General features: G+C 43.6%; 1 protein-coding gene across 1 annotated transcript in view; it reads right to left on the bottom strand.

Moving 5' to 3' along the window:
- dnah9 (dynein, axonemal, heavy chain 9) overlaps positions 1–17511 on the bottom strand; it is a 467621-nt gene that overhangs the window by 156997 nt on the left and 293113 nt on the right. Inside the window, exon 52 of the mRNA XM_078400937.1 lies at positions 5172–5407. Within this exon, the coding sequence (XP_078257063.1) occupies positions 5172–5407 (236 nt within the window). The remainder of the gene's footprint in view (positions 1–5171; positions 5408–17511) is intronic.

Genomic DNA, 17511 nt, shown 5'->3' with positions numbered 1-17511 from the left:
AAGGCGAAAAAAACCAATTGTGTTTTAGTTGTGTTTAATAAATATATTTTAGCCCTAGAAAGATAAAGGAAAAACCCAAGCAAACAAAAGTAGACAGAACAAAGATTTTATATAAGACAAGGGGGATGTTGTGATATTGTAGGGACTACTTTATTGTATCACAAGGACTACTTTGTTTGCCTGTGTAGTAATGTGTATATAAGGTAATGATGTGATTAGGTGGCCACTGGTTCCAGGTGGCCACGGAATAAACAGCCTGGAGTTAAGCTCCAGCATTGTAACCTTTTACACACGTGTACTTGTGGTCCGTCCAGAGTCTCAACAAAGGTACAACAGGTACCGGACCACGAAGTACAACAATGATCACATTGAATGGTGGTGCTGGCTTGAAGGGCCGAATGGCCTACTCCTGCACCTTTTGTCTATTGTCTATTGTTAAGCATACGGAAAAACGAATAACTATAATAAAAAATAAAGTCCAGTGAAATAACAACTCGGGAGCATGCAGATTAAAAAAATGGAGATTTCGAGGAAGGGCTGTGTTAAGAAACAACAGACAGAAAGAAGTACAATGAACAAATGGTGTTAAAGCATATTCCTCTGTGATCAGTGTCAGGATCCGTCCACTGCCTTCTCTGACAGCTCACAGTGCACTTGTGAAATAATTTTAATTTGTTCTTGGCTCTTGCGATCAAAAGTTTCACTGAACAAACCAGCAAGGATTTGGAGTGCTGATGTCTCAAAATGTCATCCTGTGGCACTGGGATTTTAATTATCACCTGTCTGAAAATCAATATTATCCACAATTATGGATTTATTTTTGTATTGAGTTGCGCCACTCCAGAAGTTCAACCACGCACTTCCTGTCAGGTTTGTGCATGTGACATGTTTCCCTCAATGAATATGCAATAATGTAATGATGCCGTATAAGATTATTAAGGGGTTGGACACGTTAGAGGCAGGAAACATGTTCCCAATGTTGGGGGAGTCCAGAACTAGGGGCCACAGTTTAAGAATAAGGGGTAGGTCATTTAGAACTGAGATGAGGAAAAACCTTTTTCAGTCAGAGAGTTGTGAATCTGTGGAATTCTCTGCCTCAGAAGGCAGTGGAGGCCAATTCTCTGAATGCATTCAAGAGAGAGCTAGATAGAGCTCTTAAGGATAGCAGAGTCAGGGGGTATGGGGAGAAGGCAGGAACGGGGTACTGATTGAGAATGATCAGCCATGATCACATTGAATGGCGGTGCTGGCTCGAATGGCCTCCTCCTGCACCTATTGTTTATTGTCTATTGTCTATTGCCATTCCCATCGCAATGCTTGTTTTGAAATGCTGAGGATTTGAGTATAGGAGTAAAGAGGTCCTTCTGTAGTTGTACAGGGCCCCGGTGAGATCACATTTGGAATATTGTGTGCAGTTTTGGTCTCCTAATTTGAGGAAGGACGTCCTTGCTACTGAGGCAGTCCAACATATGTTCACGAGGTTAATCCCTGGGATGGCGGGACTGTCATATGAGGAAAGATTGGAAAGACTGGGTTTGTTTATTCACTGGAGTTTAGAATGAGAGGGGATCTGAAAGAGACATATAAAATTATAAAAGGACTGGACAAGCTAGATGCAGGAAAAATGTTCCCAATGTTGGGGGAGACAATGTTGGGGTTCCCAGGGGACACAGTCTGAGAATAAAGGGGAGGCCATTTAAAACTGAGGTGAGAAGAAACTTTTTCACCCAGAGAGTTGTGAATTTGTGGAATTCTCTGCCACAGAGGGCAGTGGAGGCCAATTCACTGGATGAATTTAAAAGATAGTTAGCTAGAGGTCTAGAGGCTAGTGGAATCAAGGGATATGGGGAGAAGGCAGGCACAGGTTACTGATTGTGGATGATCAGCCATGATCACAATGAATGGCGGTGCTGGCTCGAAGGGCCAAAAGGCCTCCTCCTGCACCTATTTTCTAGATTTCCATGTCTCTATGTTTAGGATACTGCAAGGAGAGACAAGATAATGTCCATCCACCGCTCATATACCTTTGGTCCAAACCTGACTCCAGTGGGTCCCCTTTAAGCTATTTACAATTTGGTTTCCTATGGGGCAACAAGAGCGCATGTCTGCACCATTGTCACAAGCCTCAGACAAACCCCCTTCCATCTACTGATCACCCATCCCACATCATTGCCCAACTCTCTACTGACTATCAGGCATCCAAAATGATTCCCAAAACAACCATTTGTGGAATTCTCTGCCACGGAGGGCAGTGGAGGCCAATGCACTGGATGAATTTAAAGAAGAGTTAGACAGAGCTCTAGGGGCTAGCAGAATCAAGGGATATGGGGAGAAGGCAGGCACAGGTTACTGATTGTGGATGATCAGCCATGATCACAATGAATGGCGGTGCTGGCTCGAAGGGCTGAATGGCCTCCTCCTGCACCTATTTTCTATGTAACTGCCCATCAGCACCGGAAACCCAAGTCAAGCCACCCCTTGAGCGATCTACTACGTGACAGAAGCATCTCTCCCACCAATCACATCAGTACTCAGATAAAAAGCCCCGAGCTAGTGCTGAACAGAGTCTCCCAGCTCCTAAACCCAGTCGGCAGTCCCAAGCTCCATCATCAGCAGGTGAGCCAAACTCAAACACTCTTCCAATTCATCACCTGCCCTCTGCATGTCATTGCCTCTCTTCCCCACAACCCCCAAAGATCTGCAGGCTCTCGTGTTTTGCATTGTGTGCATTGTATTGGTACAGCATTCCAAGTTAAAGCCTGAGGTGATACTGAAGTTCATGGTTATTGGTGCACCCTACAGTGACAGATTAGCATGCTGTTAAACACTCAAAGCAAAGCCTAGGCCTGGATGACGTTAGAACTTGCGTGCACTTGTGCTGTCAAAAACAATATTACAGAAACTGAAGAGGTTTTCCTTTTCCTTAATAATGTGAACCACTTAAATGGCAGTTTTACCTCAAAAGGTGAGGAAGGTTCTGGAAACAATAATCAAAGCCGAAATTATCAGTGACTTGAGTCGCATGTGTCAGAATGAACGGCAGATGCCGGTTTACACCGATGATAGACACAAAATGCTGGAGTAACTCAGCGGGACAGGCAGCATCTCTGGAGAGAAGGAATGGGTGACGTTTTGGGTCGAGACCCTTCTTCAGATCCATCTTCTGAGTCTGAAGAGTCTTGACCCGAAATGTCACCCATTCCTTCTATCCAGAGATGCTGCCTGTCCCGCTGAGTTACTCCAGCATTTTGTGTCTATCTTTGTAATACAATGTACTCTCAGTGTCCACAGCCGATGGATCCCCGTAATTACACTTCCATTGACACTATTTCCTATGCTTATGGTTCACATTTTGGAGAATGACTACCCTTATTGCTACATAGAAACATAGAAAACATAGAAAATAGGTGCAGGAGTAGGCCATTCGGCCCTTCGAGCCTGCACCGCCATTCAATATGATCATGGCTGATCATCCAACTCAGTATCCCATACCTGCCTTCTCTCCATACCCCCTGATCCCTTTAGCCACAAGGGCCACATCTAACTCCCTCTTAAATATAGCCAATGAACTGGCCTCAACTACCCTCTGTGGCAGAGAATTCCACAGATTCACCACTCTCTGTGTGAAAAAAAACGTTCTCATCTCGGTCCTAAAAGACTTCCCCCTTATCCTTAAACTGTGACCCCTTGATCTGGACTTCCCCAACATCAGGAACAATCTTCCTGCATCTAGCCTGTCCAACCCCTTCAAAACATCCCCACTACGGGCGCCGTCTGTACGGAGTTTGTACGTTCTCCCCGTGACCTGCGTGGGTTTTCTCCGAGATCTTCGGTTTCCTCCCACATTCCAAAGACGTACAGGTTTGCAGGTTAATTGGCTTGGTAAATGTAAAAAATGGCCCTAGTGGGTGTAGGATAGTGTTAATATGCGGCAATCGCTGGTCGGCGCGGACCCGTTGGGCCGAAGGGCCTGTTGGAAACATAGAAAATAGGTGCCCTTTGAGCCAGCACCGCCATTCATTGTGATCATGGCTGATCATCTATGATCACAATGAATGTTTGTGCTGTTTCCGCACTGTATCTCCAAACTAAACCATGCTCCCTGTCCGGGTTCATAGAGTCCCATGTCCAGATGTAACAGATTAAGAACATGCACGAGATATGGTTGATTGAACTCCTTCTGCACTTAATTTTATTTGATTACATTTTCCTGCACCACACGACGAAGGCAGGGACATCCTTAATCCTCATATTAGTTGAGCGTTTAAGCTGTTTGAACAATTACAGCCTGCGTGATCAGAATCAACACATTAAGTGACACATATTAAAAGATAATTAATTTAATTTTGTTTATGTTTATTGTACCAATTATAGATTGCTTCATTAATTAAAGAGACTCAACAAACAACAGGTTGGCAGTGGCAAAGGCAACCTGTACACAAAACAGGAATTCTCAAGGACAAAAAGGACTGGTTTGGTTAATACCTGGCCACACACCTACAAGCAAATACTTTTTTTCCAATTGCCCGATGTTCTTCAATAGTTTTAATCTCAACTGTATTTTAAAAGAAATTAACTTAAAATGGAAGGACACTAACACAGTGAAATACAATATGACAGGATTTAATTTAGAGTTGTCATAAACATCTGAATTACAATAAAATAACCCCCAAAAAAAGATCCAATTTTGGAATGTGCGAGGAAAATTCATAATGGATTCAGTCCACATTATGACAAGTATCTGAGGTATTTTATTCACAAAATGCTGGAGTAACTCAGCAGGTCAGGCAGCGTCTCAGGAGAGAAGGAATGGGTGACGTTTCGGGTCGAGACCCTTCTTCAGACTCGACCCGAAACGTCACCCATTCCTTCTCTCCCGAGATGCTGCCTGACCTGCTGAGTTACTCCAGCATTTTGTGAATAAATACCTTTGATTTGTACCAGCATCTGCAGTTATTTTCTTACAGTATCTGAGGTCTAGTCATTTCATTCATGTCCAATGGTTGAAGCTATTAGATGGACAAATTTTAAGGTAAATGAGCTTGAGGTAACTACGAACATTCACCAGGGCGTGAGACTGAAACACTAATTCCACTTCATTCTTCAATGATGGCGACCAGATAGAAACAGATTTTCACGACAAAGAAGATGAAAAAAAGGAAATTACTGACCCTCTCTGTCCAATCCGCACAACTCGAAGGCCTTCCCCATACTTGTTTTTGATCCACTTGATACCTTGCAGCTGGGGGTCGATCATAAGTGGCCAGCGTTCACAACTGGTGAGGATTGTGGCGTTCTCAGTGGACATTCTGTCGGCCGGCAGGCTCTCGTTCTGCCAGGTCGCCACGTCGGCATCATCCGTCAGCATCGTCAAGGGATCCAGTCCCGTGGTCACGGGGATTGGAACCTTGACAAAGGAAAACTGTCTTGAGAATCACGGCAACAACGCACACGACAAAACCTTTACATAAGCCTCTTCAATGATTTTCAATTCAGCTCAAAAAGCCGTGCACTACTAAAATCGTTTTTTCCTCTGAAGTCGCTAACTTTTGCCACTGCTCCATATTCTCAAATAACCCCTATTCGTGAATGCCCGCAGTCAGAACAGTCAGTCAGTGCACAGCTTCCAGTGATGATCATGACCTAAGGAACTCCAACTTACTTCACCAACTGAGAAAAATAAGGCGATATTATTAAAACACAGAGATTAAGAGAATGCAATAGATGCAATGTGTATGGTTTTCCGGAAAATGTTTTTATAAGAAAAGCATTTGAAAGTAATAAGTTGGCCTCTGAAAATGAATGTCAAGGAAAGGCCCACTGGTTGTTGAGGCCTATCCTGGACAATTGTGAAGGTTTATCCGTGCATCCCAACACCACCTTGTGTCAAACGTGAATTCTTAGGAGATTCATTATGACTCTCTGGAGATGCAGTGCATTCAGAAAGTATTCAGACCCCTTCACGTTTTCCACATTTTGTTACGTTACAGCCTTATTTTTAAATGGGTTAAATTCATCATTTTGTTATCATCAATCTACACACAATACACCATAATAAAAAAGCAAAAACAGGTGTTTAGAAATTTTTGCAAAGTATTTAAAAATAAATAACTGAAATATCACATTTACATAAGTACTCAGACCCTTTACTCAGTACTTTGTTGAGCCACCTTCGGCAGCGATTACAGCCTCAAGTCTTCTTGGGTATGACGCTACAAGCTTGGCACACCTGTATTTGGGTCATTTCTCCCATTCTTCTCTGCAGATCCTCTCAAGCTCTTTCAGGTTGGATGGGGAGTGTCGATGCACAGCTATTTTCAGGTCCCTCCAGAGATGTTCGATTGGGTTCAAGTCCGGGCTCTGGCTGGGCCACTCGAGGACATTCACAGACTTGTCACGAAGCCATTCCTGCGGTGTCTTGGCTGTGTGCTTAGAGTTGTTGTCCTGTTGGAAGATGAACCTCTGCCCCAGTCTGAGGTTCAGAACGCTCTGGAGCAGGTTTTCATCAAAGATCTCTCTGTGATTTGCTCCGTTCATCTTTCCCTCGATCCTGCCTAGTCTCCCAGTTCCTGCCGCTGAAAAACATCCCCACAGCATGATGCTGCCACCACCATGCTTCACCGTAGGTATGGTATTGGCCAGGTGATGAGCATTCAGGCCAAAGAGTTCAATCTTGGTTTCATCAGACCAGAGAATCTTGTTTCTCATGGTCTGATAGTCTTTTAGGTGCCTTTTGGCAAACTCCAAGCGGGCTGTCATGTGCCTTTTTCTGAGGAGTGGCTTCCGTCTGGCCACTCTACCATAAAGGCCTGATTGGTGGAGTGCTACAAATATAGTTATCCTTCTGGAAGGTTCTCCCATCTTCACAGAGGAACTCTGGAGCTCTGTCAGAGTGACCATTGGGTTCTTGGTCACCTCCCTGACCAAGGCCCTCCTCCCCGATTGCTCAGTTTGGCCGGGCGGCCAGCTCTATGAAGAGTCCCAGTGATTCCTGCTTTCCATTTAAGAATGACGGAGGCCACTGTGGTCTTCGGGACCTGCAATACTGCAGAAATTGTTTTATGCCCATCCCCAGATCTGTGTCTCGAAACAATCCTGTCTCGGAGGTCTACGGACAATTCCTTCGTCTTCATGGCTTGGTTTTTGCTCTGACATGCACTGTCAACTGTGGGACCTTATAGACAGGTGTGTGCCTTTCAAAATCATGTCTAATCAATTTACTTTAACACTGATGGACTCCAATCAAGTTGTAGAACCATCTCAAGGATAATCAATGGAAACAGGATGAACATAAGCTCAATTTTGAGTGTCGTAGCAAAGGCTCTGAATACCAAAGTAAATGTGATATTTCAGTTATTTCTTTTTAATTACTTTGCAAAAATTTCTAAACACCTGTTTTTGCTTTTTTATTATGGGGTATTGTGTCTAGATTGGTGATTAAAAAAAAAGAATTTAATCCATTTTAAAATAAGGCTGTAACGTAGCAAAATGTGGAAAAGGTGAAGGGGTCTGAATACTTTCTGAATGCACTGTATATTACATCCTCCAATTGAAAAGACTTATGAGGAAGAACTTTTTCAGTCAGAGAGTGGTGAAGGTGTGGAATTCTCTGCCTCAGAAGGCAGTGGAGGCCAGTTTGTTGGATGCTTTCAAGAGAGAGCTGGATAGAGCTCTTAAGGATAGCGGAGTGAGGGGGTATGGGGAGAAGGCAGGAACGGGGTACTGATTGAGAGTGATCAGCCATGATCGCATTGAATGGCGGTGCTGGCTCGAAGGGCTGAATGGCCTACTCCTGCACCTATTGTCTATTGTCTATTGTCTATTATATTAAAAAATATATCATCTAAAATTAGTACCCTGTTCCTGCTTTTTCCCCATATAGTCCTAGCACGAAGAGCTAAATCTAATTCTCTCTTGAAAACATCCAGTGAATTGCCCTCCACTGTCTCTGCGGCATGGAATTCCACAGATTTACAACTCTCTGGGTGAATTTTTTTTTCCGCATCTCAGTCCTAAATGGCCTTCCTCTTATTCTTAAACTGTGACCCCTGGTTCTGGACTCCCCCAACATCAGGAACATTTTTCCTGCATCTAGCCTGTCCAATCCTTTAAGAATTTTATATACACTATAAGATCCCCTCTCATCCTTCTAAATTCCAGTGAATACAAGCCCAATTGACCAATATTTTCATCATATGTCAGTCCCGCCATCCTGGGAATTAACCTGGTGAACCTATGCTGCTCTCCCTCAATAGCAATAATGTCCTTCCTCAAATTAGGAGACCAAAATTGCTTAGTACTCCAAGCGCAATCTCAATAGGGCCCTGTACAATTGCAGTAGGACCTCCTTGTTCCTAAACTCAAATCCTCTCTCAATGAAGGCCAACATGCCATTAGCTTTCCTAGGAGAGCTCATTGGCAATGCTTAATATTACATAGTAGGTACAAAAAAAAGCCTTATGGCAAAGGATGAAATGTAGCACAATGGATAGAAAAATGACTGATGCACTAAAAACGAGGGCAAACTGTCACAACACTGATTTAATAACAGGAAGCGTTGTACCATAAGAGCCAATATTGGGTTTGATTTAGCTCTTAGATCATGAGATGTTTACAAAACAAGGAACACAAGGAAAGGATTGATGAGCACAAAATAAATATAAATCAGTCTGAAGAAGGGTCTCAATCTTAAACGTCACCCATTCCTTCTCTCCAGAGATGCTCCCTGAGTTACTCCAGCATTTTGTGCCTGTCTTCGATTTAAACCAGCATCTGCAGTTCTTTCCTACACAGAAATAAATTAGTTTGGTGGTTCAGCTCGAAGGAGTTATAATTTAGCGTGAACAAATATCGGTGATGAAATTTAAGAAAGGTAGGGGCTAGCGGAATCAAGGGATATGGGGAGAAGGCAGGCACGGGTTACTGATTGTGGATGATCAGCCATGATCACAATGAATGGCTGTGCTGGCTCGAAGGGCCGAATGGCCTCCTCCTGCACCTATTTTCTATGTTTCTGTAACATGGAAGGAAAAAGAACAATTAATAGAGAGCGAGGAGTTTGAAGTATGGCTCTCGTTAGATGAAGAACAACATTTTCTTTTCATCAATGAGAAGTAATGATATTCTATCTAACGCTATGTAAAACAATTGTGTCCATTGGAGAAAGGGAGTTTGGGGTCAGTGAGTTTCAGACTTACAAAAACAACGTTATTTTTTTTAAATAAAGGATTTTCAAAGAGAAAGATGTTTTTAATAGCCATAAGTTTATTTTCTGTTACTGCAAACTAAAATCACTAAAGGTTGCATGTTCCATGGTTTAATTGAATATTATTGCATTATTGCCTATAGAGGCGATTATTTTTAATCTCAATGGCCTCCTGCAGTGAAGTGTGCCCTCAAGAGACTGGTTATTCTGGGGAAGTTACATGGAAGCAGTTTATTTTCCCTAGACTGTTATTTTTTCCGAGACAGCTTTGTTCTGTTCGTCAATTTCAAAAGTAACTTTTAAGTGGTTCTCTACTTTTAATAAATATTGCATTATAACCAATGTGGCCCGCATAATACAAATAGTGTTCCCTAATTCATTAACTGTGTTATATCCAATTCACATAATGAAAACACGTATTACATTAGAATTACCTGTAATTATAAAATGATGTAACTCACTGGTTAGAGATAGTTTATTTTAGTTGAGAGATACAATGTGGAAACAGGCCCATCGGCCCACCGAGTTCACGCCATCCAGCGATTACTCCATACACTAACATAATCGTACACACTAGGGACAATTTATAATTTGACTGAAGCCAATTAACCTACAAACCTGTACATCTTTGGAGTGTGGGAGGAAACAAGAGGAGCTGAGTATCGCAAGAGGAGTTGAGTATAGGAGCAAAGAGGTCCTTCTGCAGTTGTACAGGGCCCTAGTGAGACCGCACCTGGAGTACTGTGTGCAGTTTTGGTCTCCAAATTTGACGAAGGATATTCTTGCTATTGAGGGCGTGCAGCGTAGGTTTACTAGGGTAATTCCCGGAATGGCGGGACTGTCATATGTTGAAAGACTGGAGCGACTAGGTTTGTATACACTGGAATTTAGAAGAATGAGAGGGGATCTTATCGAAACGTATAAGATTATTAAGGGGTTGGATACGTTAGAGGCAGGAAACATGTTCCCAATGTTGGGGGAGTCCAGAACAAAGGGCCACAGTTTAAGAATAAGGAGTAGGCCATTTAGAACTGAGATGAGGAAAAACTTTTTCAGTCAGAGAGTTGTGAATCTGTGGAATTCTCTGCCTCAGAAGGCAGTGGAGGCCAATTCTCTGAATGCATTCAAGAGAGAGCCGGATAGAGCTCTTAAGGATAGCGGAGTCAGGGGGTATGGGGAGAAGGCAGGAACGGGGTGCTGATTGAGAATGATCAGCCATGATCACATTGAATGGCGGTGCTGGCTCGAAGGGCCGAATGGCCTCCTCCTGCACCTATAGTCTATTGTCTATTGTCTATTGAAACCAGAGCACCTGAAGAAAATGCATGTGGTCACAGGGAGAACATACCCCGTTCCTGCAGTACCCCATTCCTGCAGTACCCCGTTCCTGCCTTCTCCCCATACCCCCTGACTCCGCTATCCTTAAGAGCTCTATCCGGCTCTCTCTTGAATGCATTCAGAGAATTGGCCTCCACTGCCTTCTGAGGCAGAGAATTCCACAGATTCACAACTCTCTGACTCCATACAGACTGCACCGATAGTCAGGATCAAACCCGGGTCTAGGGCGCCGTAAGGCAGCAGCTCCACCTTTACGCCAGTTCTCCTGCCCTGGGTAAAAGCATTATCTGCAGTTTTAGGAAACTTACATTTTAATTCATTAGGATGGTGCAAGAGATAGGAAGTAACAGACATAAGAGGTAACTGGAGGGAAGCAGAGAAGGCCAAGAAAAAAAATTATCAGAGGCAGTTTAAAGTTATAAAGCATTTTGATGGTTTGAGAGTGACATATTTCCTATGGGTGGGAGGTCTGTGCTGAAAAATTCAAAACCATCGCTAACAGATTGAGGAAATAGATGAGTAGACTGTTTTTTGAAGAGGGTTATTAGAGCTTTACCATTCAATGCAGTAACATCGCAGAAAACAACACTGCTCAGATAAAATTAAGCATGGATTTGTGAGTTTTTCAGTACTTTACGTGACTAAAGAGAGCTACAAGACCCAGGTGGTGGGAATAGTTTTATACAGCTCTAAGGAAAAGCCAGCCAAGATCTGACAGGCAAATTACCTGGTCCAATATTCAACCTTCCAATACCACAAATGAGATCAGCGATCTTGGCACACAATGGGGATGAAACAATCAAACCTGATTAATCTGCATGGTTCAGGAATTTCATGGGCACGAAGTTCACGGCTAAGCCACTTGAAGGAGTTTTATTTTTACTTTCAATTAATGTAAACGCAGCATTGATCTTTTACTACCTGGTGTAAGGACAATGTCATTTAAGAGGAGCACAAAGAAAATCCACACAACATGCACATTTTGCTCACGGCTGAATTATTTTCTAAAATCTTACATCCCATGCCTGCCGGAAAGCAAGCTGTGTAACAGTGTTGTACTGGTTTTGCTAAGAAGACTGGGCTGTATGGCAGACATGTGCAAAATACTCAGTGCAGCAAAGACAGCATCATCACAGTTTGGCTCCCTGATCACATCAGTAAGGTGATTTCAATGCATTTCTTGGGTTGAGGGTATCACCGACATTTAGGCTTTATTGACCATCCTTAATCGTCCCTGAAAAGATGATAGCTTGAACTGATATTCCCCTGCAACAAGGTATTTATTCACAAAATGCTGGAGTAACTCAGCAGGTCAGGCAGCATCTCAGGAGAGAAGGAATGGGTGACGTTTCAGGTCGAGACCCTACTTCAGACTGAGGAAGGGTCTTGACCTGAAACGTCACCCATTCCTTCTCTCCTGAGATGCTGCCTGACCTGCTGAGTTACTCCAGCATTTTGTGAATAAATACCTTCGATTTGTACCAGCATCTGCAGTTATTTTCTTATATTATATATATGCCCCTGCAACAAAGGATTTTCCACTTTTCACCTTTTTCCCTTTCCACAGATACTACTGTATGACTTTCCAATCATTTCTGTTTTTTTATCTCAGATGTTCAGCTTCTGCAGTATTTTTTACTTTTCCTTTCCTGAATGCTATTGGAGAGGGACCTCCAGGAGGTAGAAGAGCAGAACATAGAGAAATCAATATTCACACCTCTGGGTTTAGTTTAGCTTAGTTTAGTTTAGAGATACAGCACAGAAACAGGCCCTTTCGGCCCACTGGGTCTGCGCTGACCAGCGATTACCGCACATTTAACACTATCCTATACCCACTAGGGACAATTTTTTTAAACATTCACCAAGCCAATTAACCTACAAACCTGTACGTCTTTGGAGTGCGGGAGGAAACTGAAGATCACAGAGAAACCCACGCAGGTCACGGGGAGAAGGTACAATAGTCAATAGTCAATTTTATGTGTCACATACACATAAATGCACAGTGAAATGAAAGATTACCCACAGTCCAACAATAAGAGCAATAAAAATAAGCAATAACACACACAATCATAAACCAACACCAAACAAAAGCACCCTTAGTCGGGATGGAACCCGGGTCTCCGGCACTGCATTCGCAGTAAGGCAGCAACTCTACCGCTGCGCCACCGTGCCGCTCTCAAAGTTGTAAGCTGCCCAAGCAAAATATGAGGTGCTGTTCGTCCAATTTGCGTTTGGCCTGACTCTGAGGAAGTAGAAGGTGATGATGAAGGAAGTACAATGCATTTACACGTGAGGGTGGTGTGGAACTTCTTGGGGAACGTGCAGGTGGTGGTATTACCCTGCAGCTGCTGCCCTTGCCTTTCCTGGCAGGTCATGGATTGAGTGGTGATGCTGAGGGGAGTGTGCGGTATATAAAGCAGCCACTGTGCGCACATGGTGGAGGGAATCCATGGACAGTGTGGCGATCAAATAGACCTCTATTACAGATGACTTGCAGCTGCCCTCACTCATTCAGGTGAAGACAACACGTCCTCATGCCCGACATGTGATTTGTGGAATATGGAAAGACTTTGAGGCATCAGGAGGTGAAACAATCGACCCGAAACGTCACCCATTCCTTCTCTCCACAGATGCAGCCTGTCCTGCTGAGTTACTCTAGTGTTTGGTGTCTATCTTTGATGTGAGCCAGCATCTGCAGTTCCTTCCTGCATATATACAAGTGAGGGAGGTTTCATTGGCAGATGGGTGGACAGAGGCTAGAGTTTGAAAAGAGACAAAAAGGATGTCAGATAAGACATGAAGAGTAGTGAAATGTAAAGCCAGACGATCATTACTCATACTTTATTAGCCAAGTATGTTTTGCAACATACAAGGAATTTGATTTGCCATAGCCATACCAATAAAAAGCAACAAAACACACTCCTATACTCAAATCCTCTCGTTATGAAGGCCAACATGCCATTAGCTTTCTTCACTGCCTGCTGTACCTGCACGCCTACTTTCAGTGACTGGTGTACAATGACACCCAGGTCTCGTTGCACTTCCCCTTTACCTAATCTGACACCATTGAGATAATAGTGATGCTATTGAACCACTGTTTTTTAATTTCACAAAATGCTGGAGTAAATCAGCAGGTCAGGCAGCATCTCAGGAAAGAAGGAATGGGTGACGTTTCGGGTCTCAACCCGAAATGTCACCCATTCCTTCTCTCCTGAGATGCTGCCTGACCTGCTGAGTTACTCCAGCATTTTGTGAAATAAATACCTTCGATTTGTACCAGCATCTGCAGTTATTTTCTTACACTATTGAACCATTGTAGTTAGTGTTTCCACATTCTATCATTACAGGCGATCGATACATACTTCTGCAACATTAATGTTCCTTGTTGCTTATCAGCCTATGAATGAACATTATGTAGGTGCTATTGTATGCAGTCATTAACTGCTTCATTCATTACAAATGGAATTTAAAACACTGGTGACATTAGCACAAATCCTCCATGATGATTTTACACCAATAAATGATCTTTGATGAAACATGAAGATTGTAGGATTTCTGCACGAATATCCCGGGGCACACATTATCGACTCCAACAACTAAATTGTGCCCTTTGCGTAGGGAATGACTTCAACCATCGGTGTGTTTTCCCCTCAAAACCCAACACATATGTTGTTTTGATCATTTGTCGACAAAAATAATATCATGGGGAGTCACTCCTATCTTGCTTTTGGAATTCAGCTCTTTGGTCTTTTTTTAACCAAAGCTACGATGAGGCCTGGAGAAGCATGGCCCTGCGAAACCCAACCCCAGCAGATGATTAGTGAAGAAACAAAGAAGCACAGGTGCCGATTTATACCAAAGACAGACACAAAGTGCTGGAGCAATCAGCGGGTCAGGCAGCATCTCTGGAGAAAAAGGAAAGGTGTCTGAAGAAGGGTCCCAACCCGAAACATCACCTACCCTTTCTCTCTAGAGATGCTGCCTTACCTGATGAGCTACTCCAGCTCTTCATGTCCATCTTTAGATTATTAGTGAATATGCGCTTTGTGAAAGGACTGTTGATAACCACTTTTGTCACTCTGCAGATAGCTGATTGTGGACTTCAGGAAGGCTAAGATCAAAGCAAAGGTTCCTTGGACCTGCCTTCATTGGTGATAGTGGTGGAGAGAGTCAGATTTCTGGGTGTGCACATCTCTGAAGATTTGTCCTGTTGCAATCACAAAGAAAGCTCATGGGTGCCTTCATTTCCTCAAAGATTAGAGGAGATTCAGCCTGCTGCTGATGACTCTATTGAGCTTCTATGGGTGTACGATAGAGAGCACACTGACTGGTTGCTTCACACCCCAGTTCAGTAATTTGAATGCCCAAGAAGGAAGGTGGCTGCAGAAAGTGGTGGATATTGGTCAATCCATCACGTATTGACCTCCACACCATTGATGGGATCGACAGGAATCACTGCCTGAAAGTAACAGCTAATATCATCAAAGACTCGCCCACCCTGGCTATGCTCCCGTCTCACTGCTACCATCAGGATGAAGGTTCAGGAGCCAGAGAATCTGACCTCCGGGTTTAACAACGGCATCAAGTTCTTGAACCACACTGCACATGACCACAGCCCAACCTCAGCAATGAACTACTATGGACTTTTTAAAGGTTGCACCAAGTACTTCGGGGCCTTAACTATTACTAGACCAAGTGGACCCATTGGGCCCAAACCTGTCCTGCATTGATGCAGCACCCTCTCCACCTCCCCCTCCTTCCCCATCCCATTCCCTTCCCCCCTCCCCCCCTCCCCCCCCTCCCTCCCCCTCAGCCCCCCTTATCCTCCTCCCCCCTCCCTCTCACCATCCTTTATCAAATGTAACAAGCCCAATGTCGCATAGTCAGCTGTACTTTGTGTCCTCTTTACATTGGAGGTCATCACTGTTTGTTGGCAGTATCTCAACTGGCATCCAAGTGTTGTGAGTTACTCGTATGCAAGGTCACTCCCTGGCACCTGATTCAAAAGAAAGGTCACTGATCTGAAACATTATTCTCTCCACAGATACAGCCTGACCACCTGAATATTTCCATCCCTTTTCGTTCCATTGAGGGTTTTTTTTTCGCCTTCTGTCAACCTGATTACAATCTGATTACAAATAAAATGAAGCATTAAAAAATTACAGAAACGTGGTTAAAAAAAAATAGAAAAACTAAAATGCAAAACACCAGTTAAAGATTATTGAACAAGCTTCAATTGCTTTGAGTGTCAGAGGTTGAGGGGGGACTTGATAGAAGTATTTCAAAAAATAAGCAACGACTGTCAGAACCATTTTTCCCCAGGGTGGAAAAGTCAAAGACAAGGGGAATTGCTTTAAGGAGATAGGAGCAAACTTTGAGTGGTGGGTGCCTGGAACATGCTGCTGGGTGTGGTGGTGGAAACAGATACCAATGTGGCATTTGAGAAGCTTTTAGATAGGCACATGGATGGAGGATATCGATCACATGCAGGCAGAGAACTTTAGTTGTATTTGACATCAGGTGGGCCCAAAGGCCTTTTCTGTGCCCTATGCTCACTGATAAGTGGTGGTGATAAGATGCAAATTTACAAGCAAATTATAGAAATATAGATTATAGAACTGCAAATGCTGGTTTACACCGAAGATTGACACAAAATGCTGGGGTAACTCAGCAAGACAGACAGCATCTCTGGATGGAGGGAATGGGTCGAGACCCTTCTTCAGACTGAAGGCTCGTTGTCACCTTCCCCTCATCCGATAATAAACCATTGTACATTTCCGTGAACATTGTCTGATTTGATCAAAGGTATCACAAAATGCTGGAGTAACTCAGCAGGTCAGGCAGCATCTCAGGAGAGAAGGAATGGGTGACGTTTCGGGTCGAGATCCTTCTTCAGACTCTGATTTGATCAGTTCTTTTCACACCTTACACGTTCCATATCTCTCATTACCCTCTCCCCTGAGGCTTGGTGTGAAGAAGGGTCTCGACCCGATACATCACCCATTCCTTCTCTCCAGAGATGCTGCCTGTCCTGCTAAGTTACTCCAGCATTTAGTGTCTATCTTTGAAAGAAATATAGGGTTTGTCAATTACGCAATATATTCAGAGAATATTGGTATCTACAGGGCAAAAGAACAACCTTGCCTTGAATGAAGGTGGCAAGCTGGGCTGAATCCGAGGCAGGGAAATGAGCTGGGACAACTGTAGCTGGTATCAGAGGGAGAAATGTTAGGAGAAGACCATCACCAGTTTGAAGAAGTGTGTAGCTTATGGACAACCTAACAAACAATCTCAGGTAAAAAGACATGTAAGTGGAAGAGGGATAACATCAGTGAAGTACAGAAGTCTCCACCACAAGTGGTTTCTGGTTTATAACATATAACAACATATAACAACTACAGCATGGAAACAGGCCTGTCCGGCCCTACCAGTCCACGCCGACCATTCTCCCTGACCTAGTCTCATCTACCTGCACTCAGACCATAACCCTCTAATCCCCTCTTATCCATATACCTATCCAATTTACTCTTAAATAATAAAATCGAGCCAGCCTCCACCACTTCCACCGGAAGCCCATTCCATACAGCCACAACCCTCTGAGTAAAGAAGTTCCCCCTCATGTTACCCCTAAACCTTTGTCCCTCAATTCTGAAGCTATGTCCCCTTGTTGGAATCTTCCCCACTCTCAAAGGGAAAAGCCTACCCACGTCAACTCTGTCCGTCCCTCTCAAAATTTTAAAAACCTCTATCAAGTCCCCCCTCAACCTTCTACGCTCCAAAGAATAAAGACCCAACCTGTTCAACCTCTCTCTGTAGCCTAAGTGCTGAAACCCAGGCAACATTCTAGTAAATCTCCTCTGTACCCTCTCCATTTTGTCGACATCCTTCCTATAATTTGGTGACCAGAACTGCACACCATACTCCAGATTCGGCCTCACCAATGCCCTGTACAATTTCAACATTACATC

Source organism: Rhinoraja longicauda, chromosome 6 (assembly GCF_053455715.1).
Source record: "Rhinoraja longicauda isolate Sanriku21f chromosome 6, sRhiLon1.1, whole genome shotgun sequence".
NCBI lineage: Eukaryota > Metazoa > Chordata > Chondrichthyes > Rajiformes > Arhynchobatidae > Rhinoraja > Rhinoraja longicauda.
This window is presented reverse-complemented; position numbering and strand designations above follow the sequence as displayed.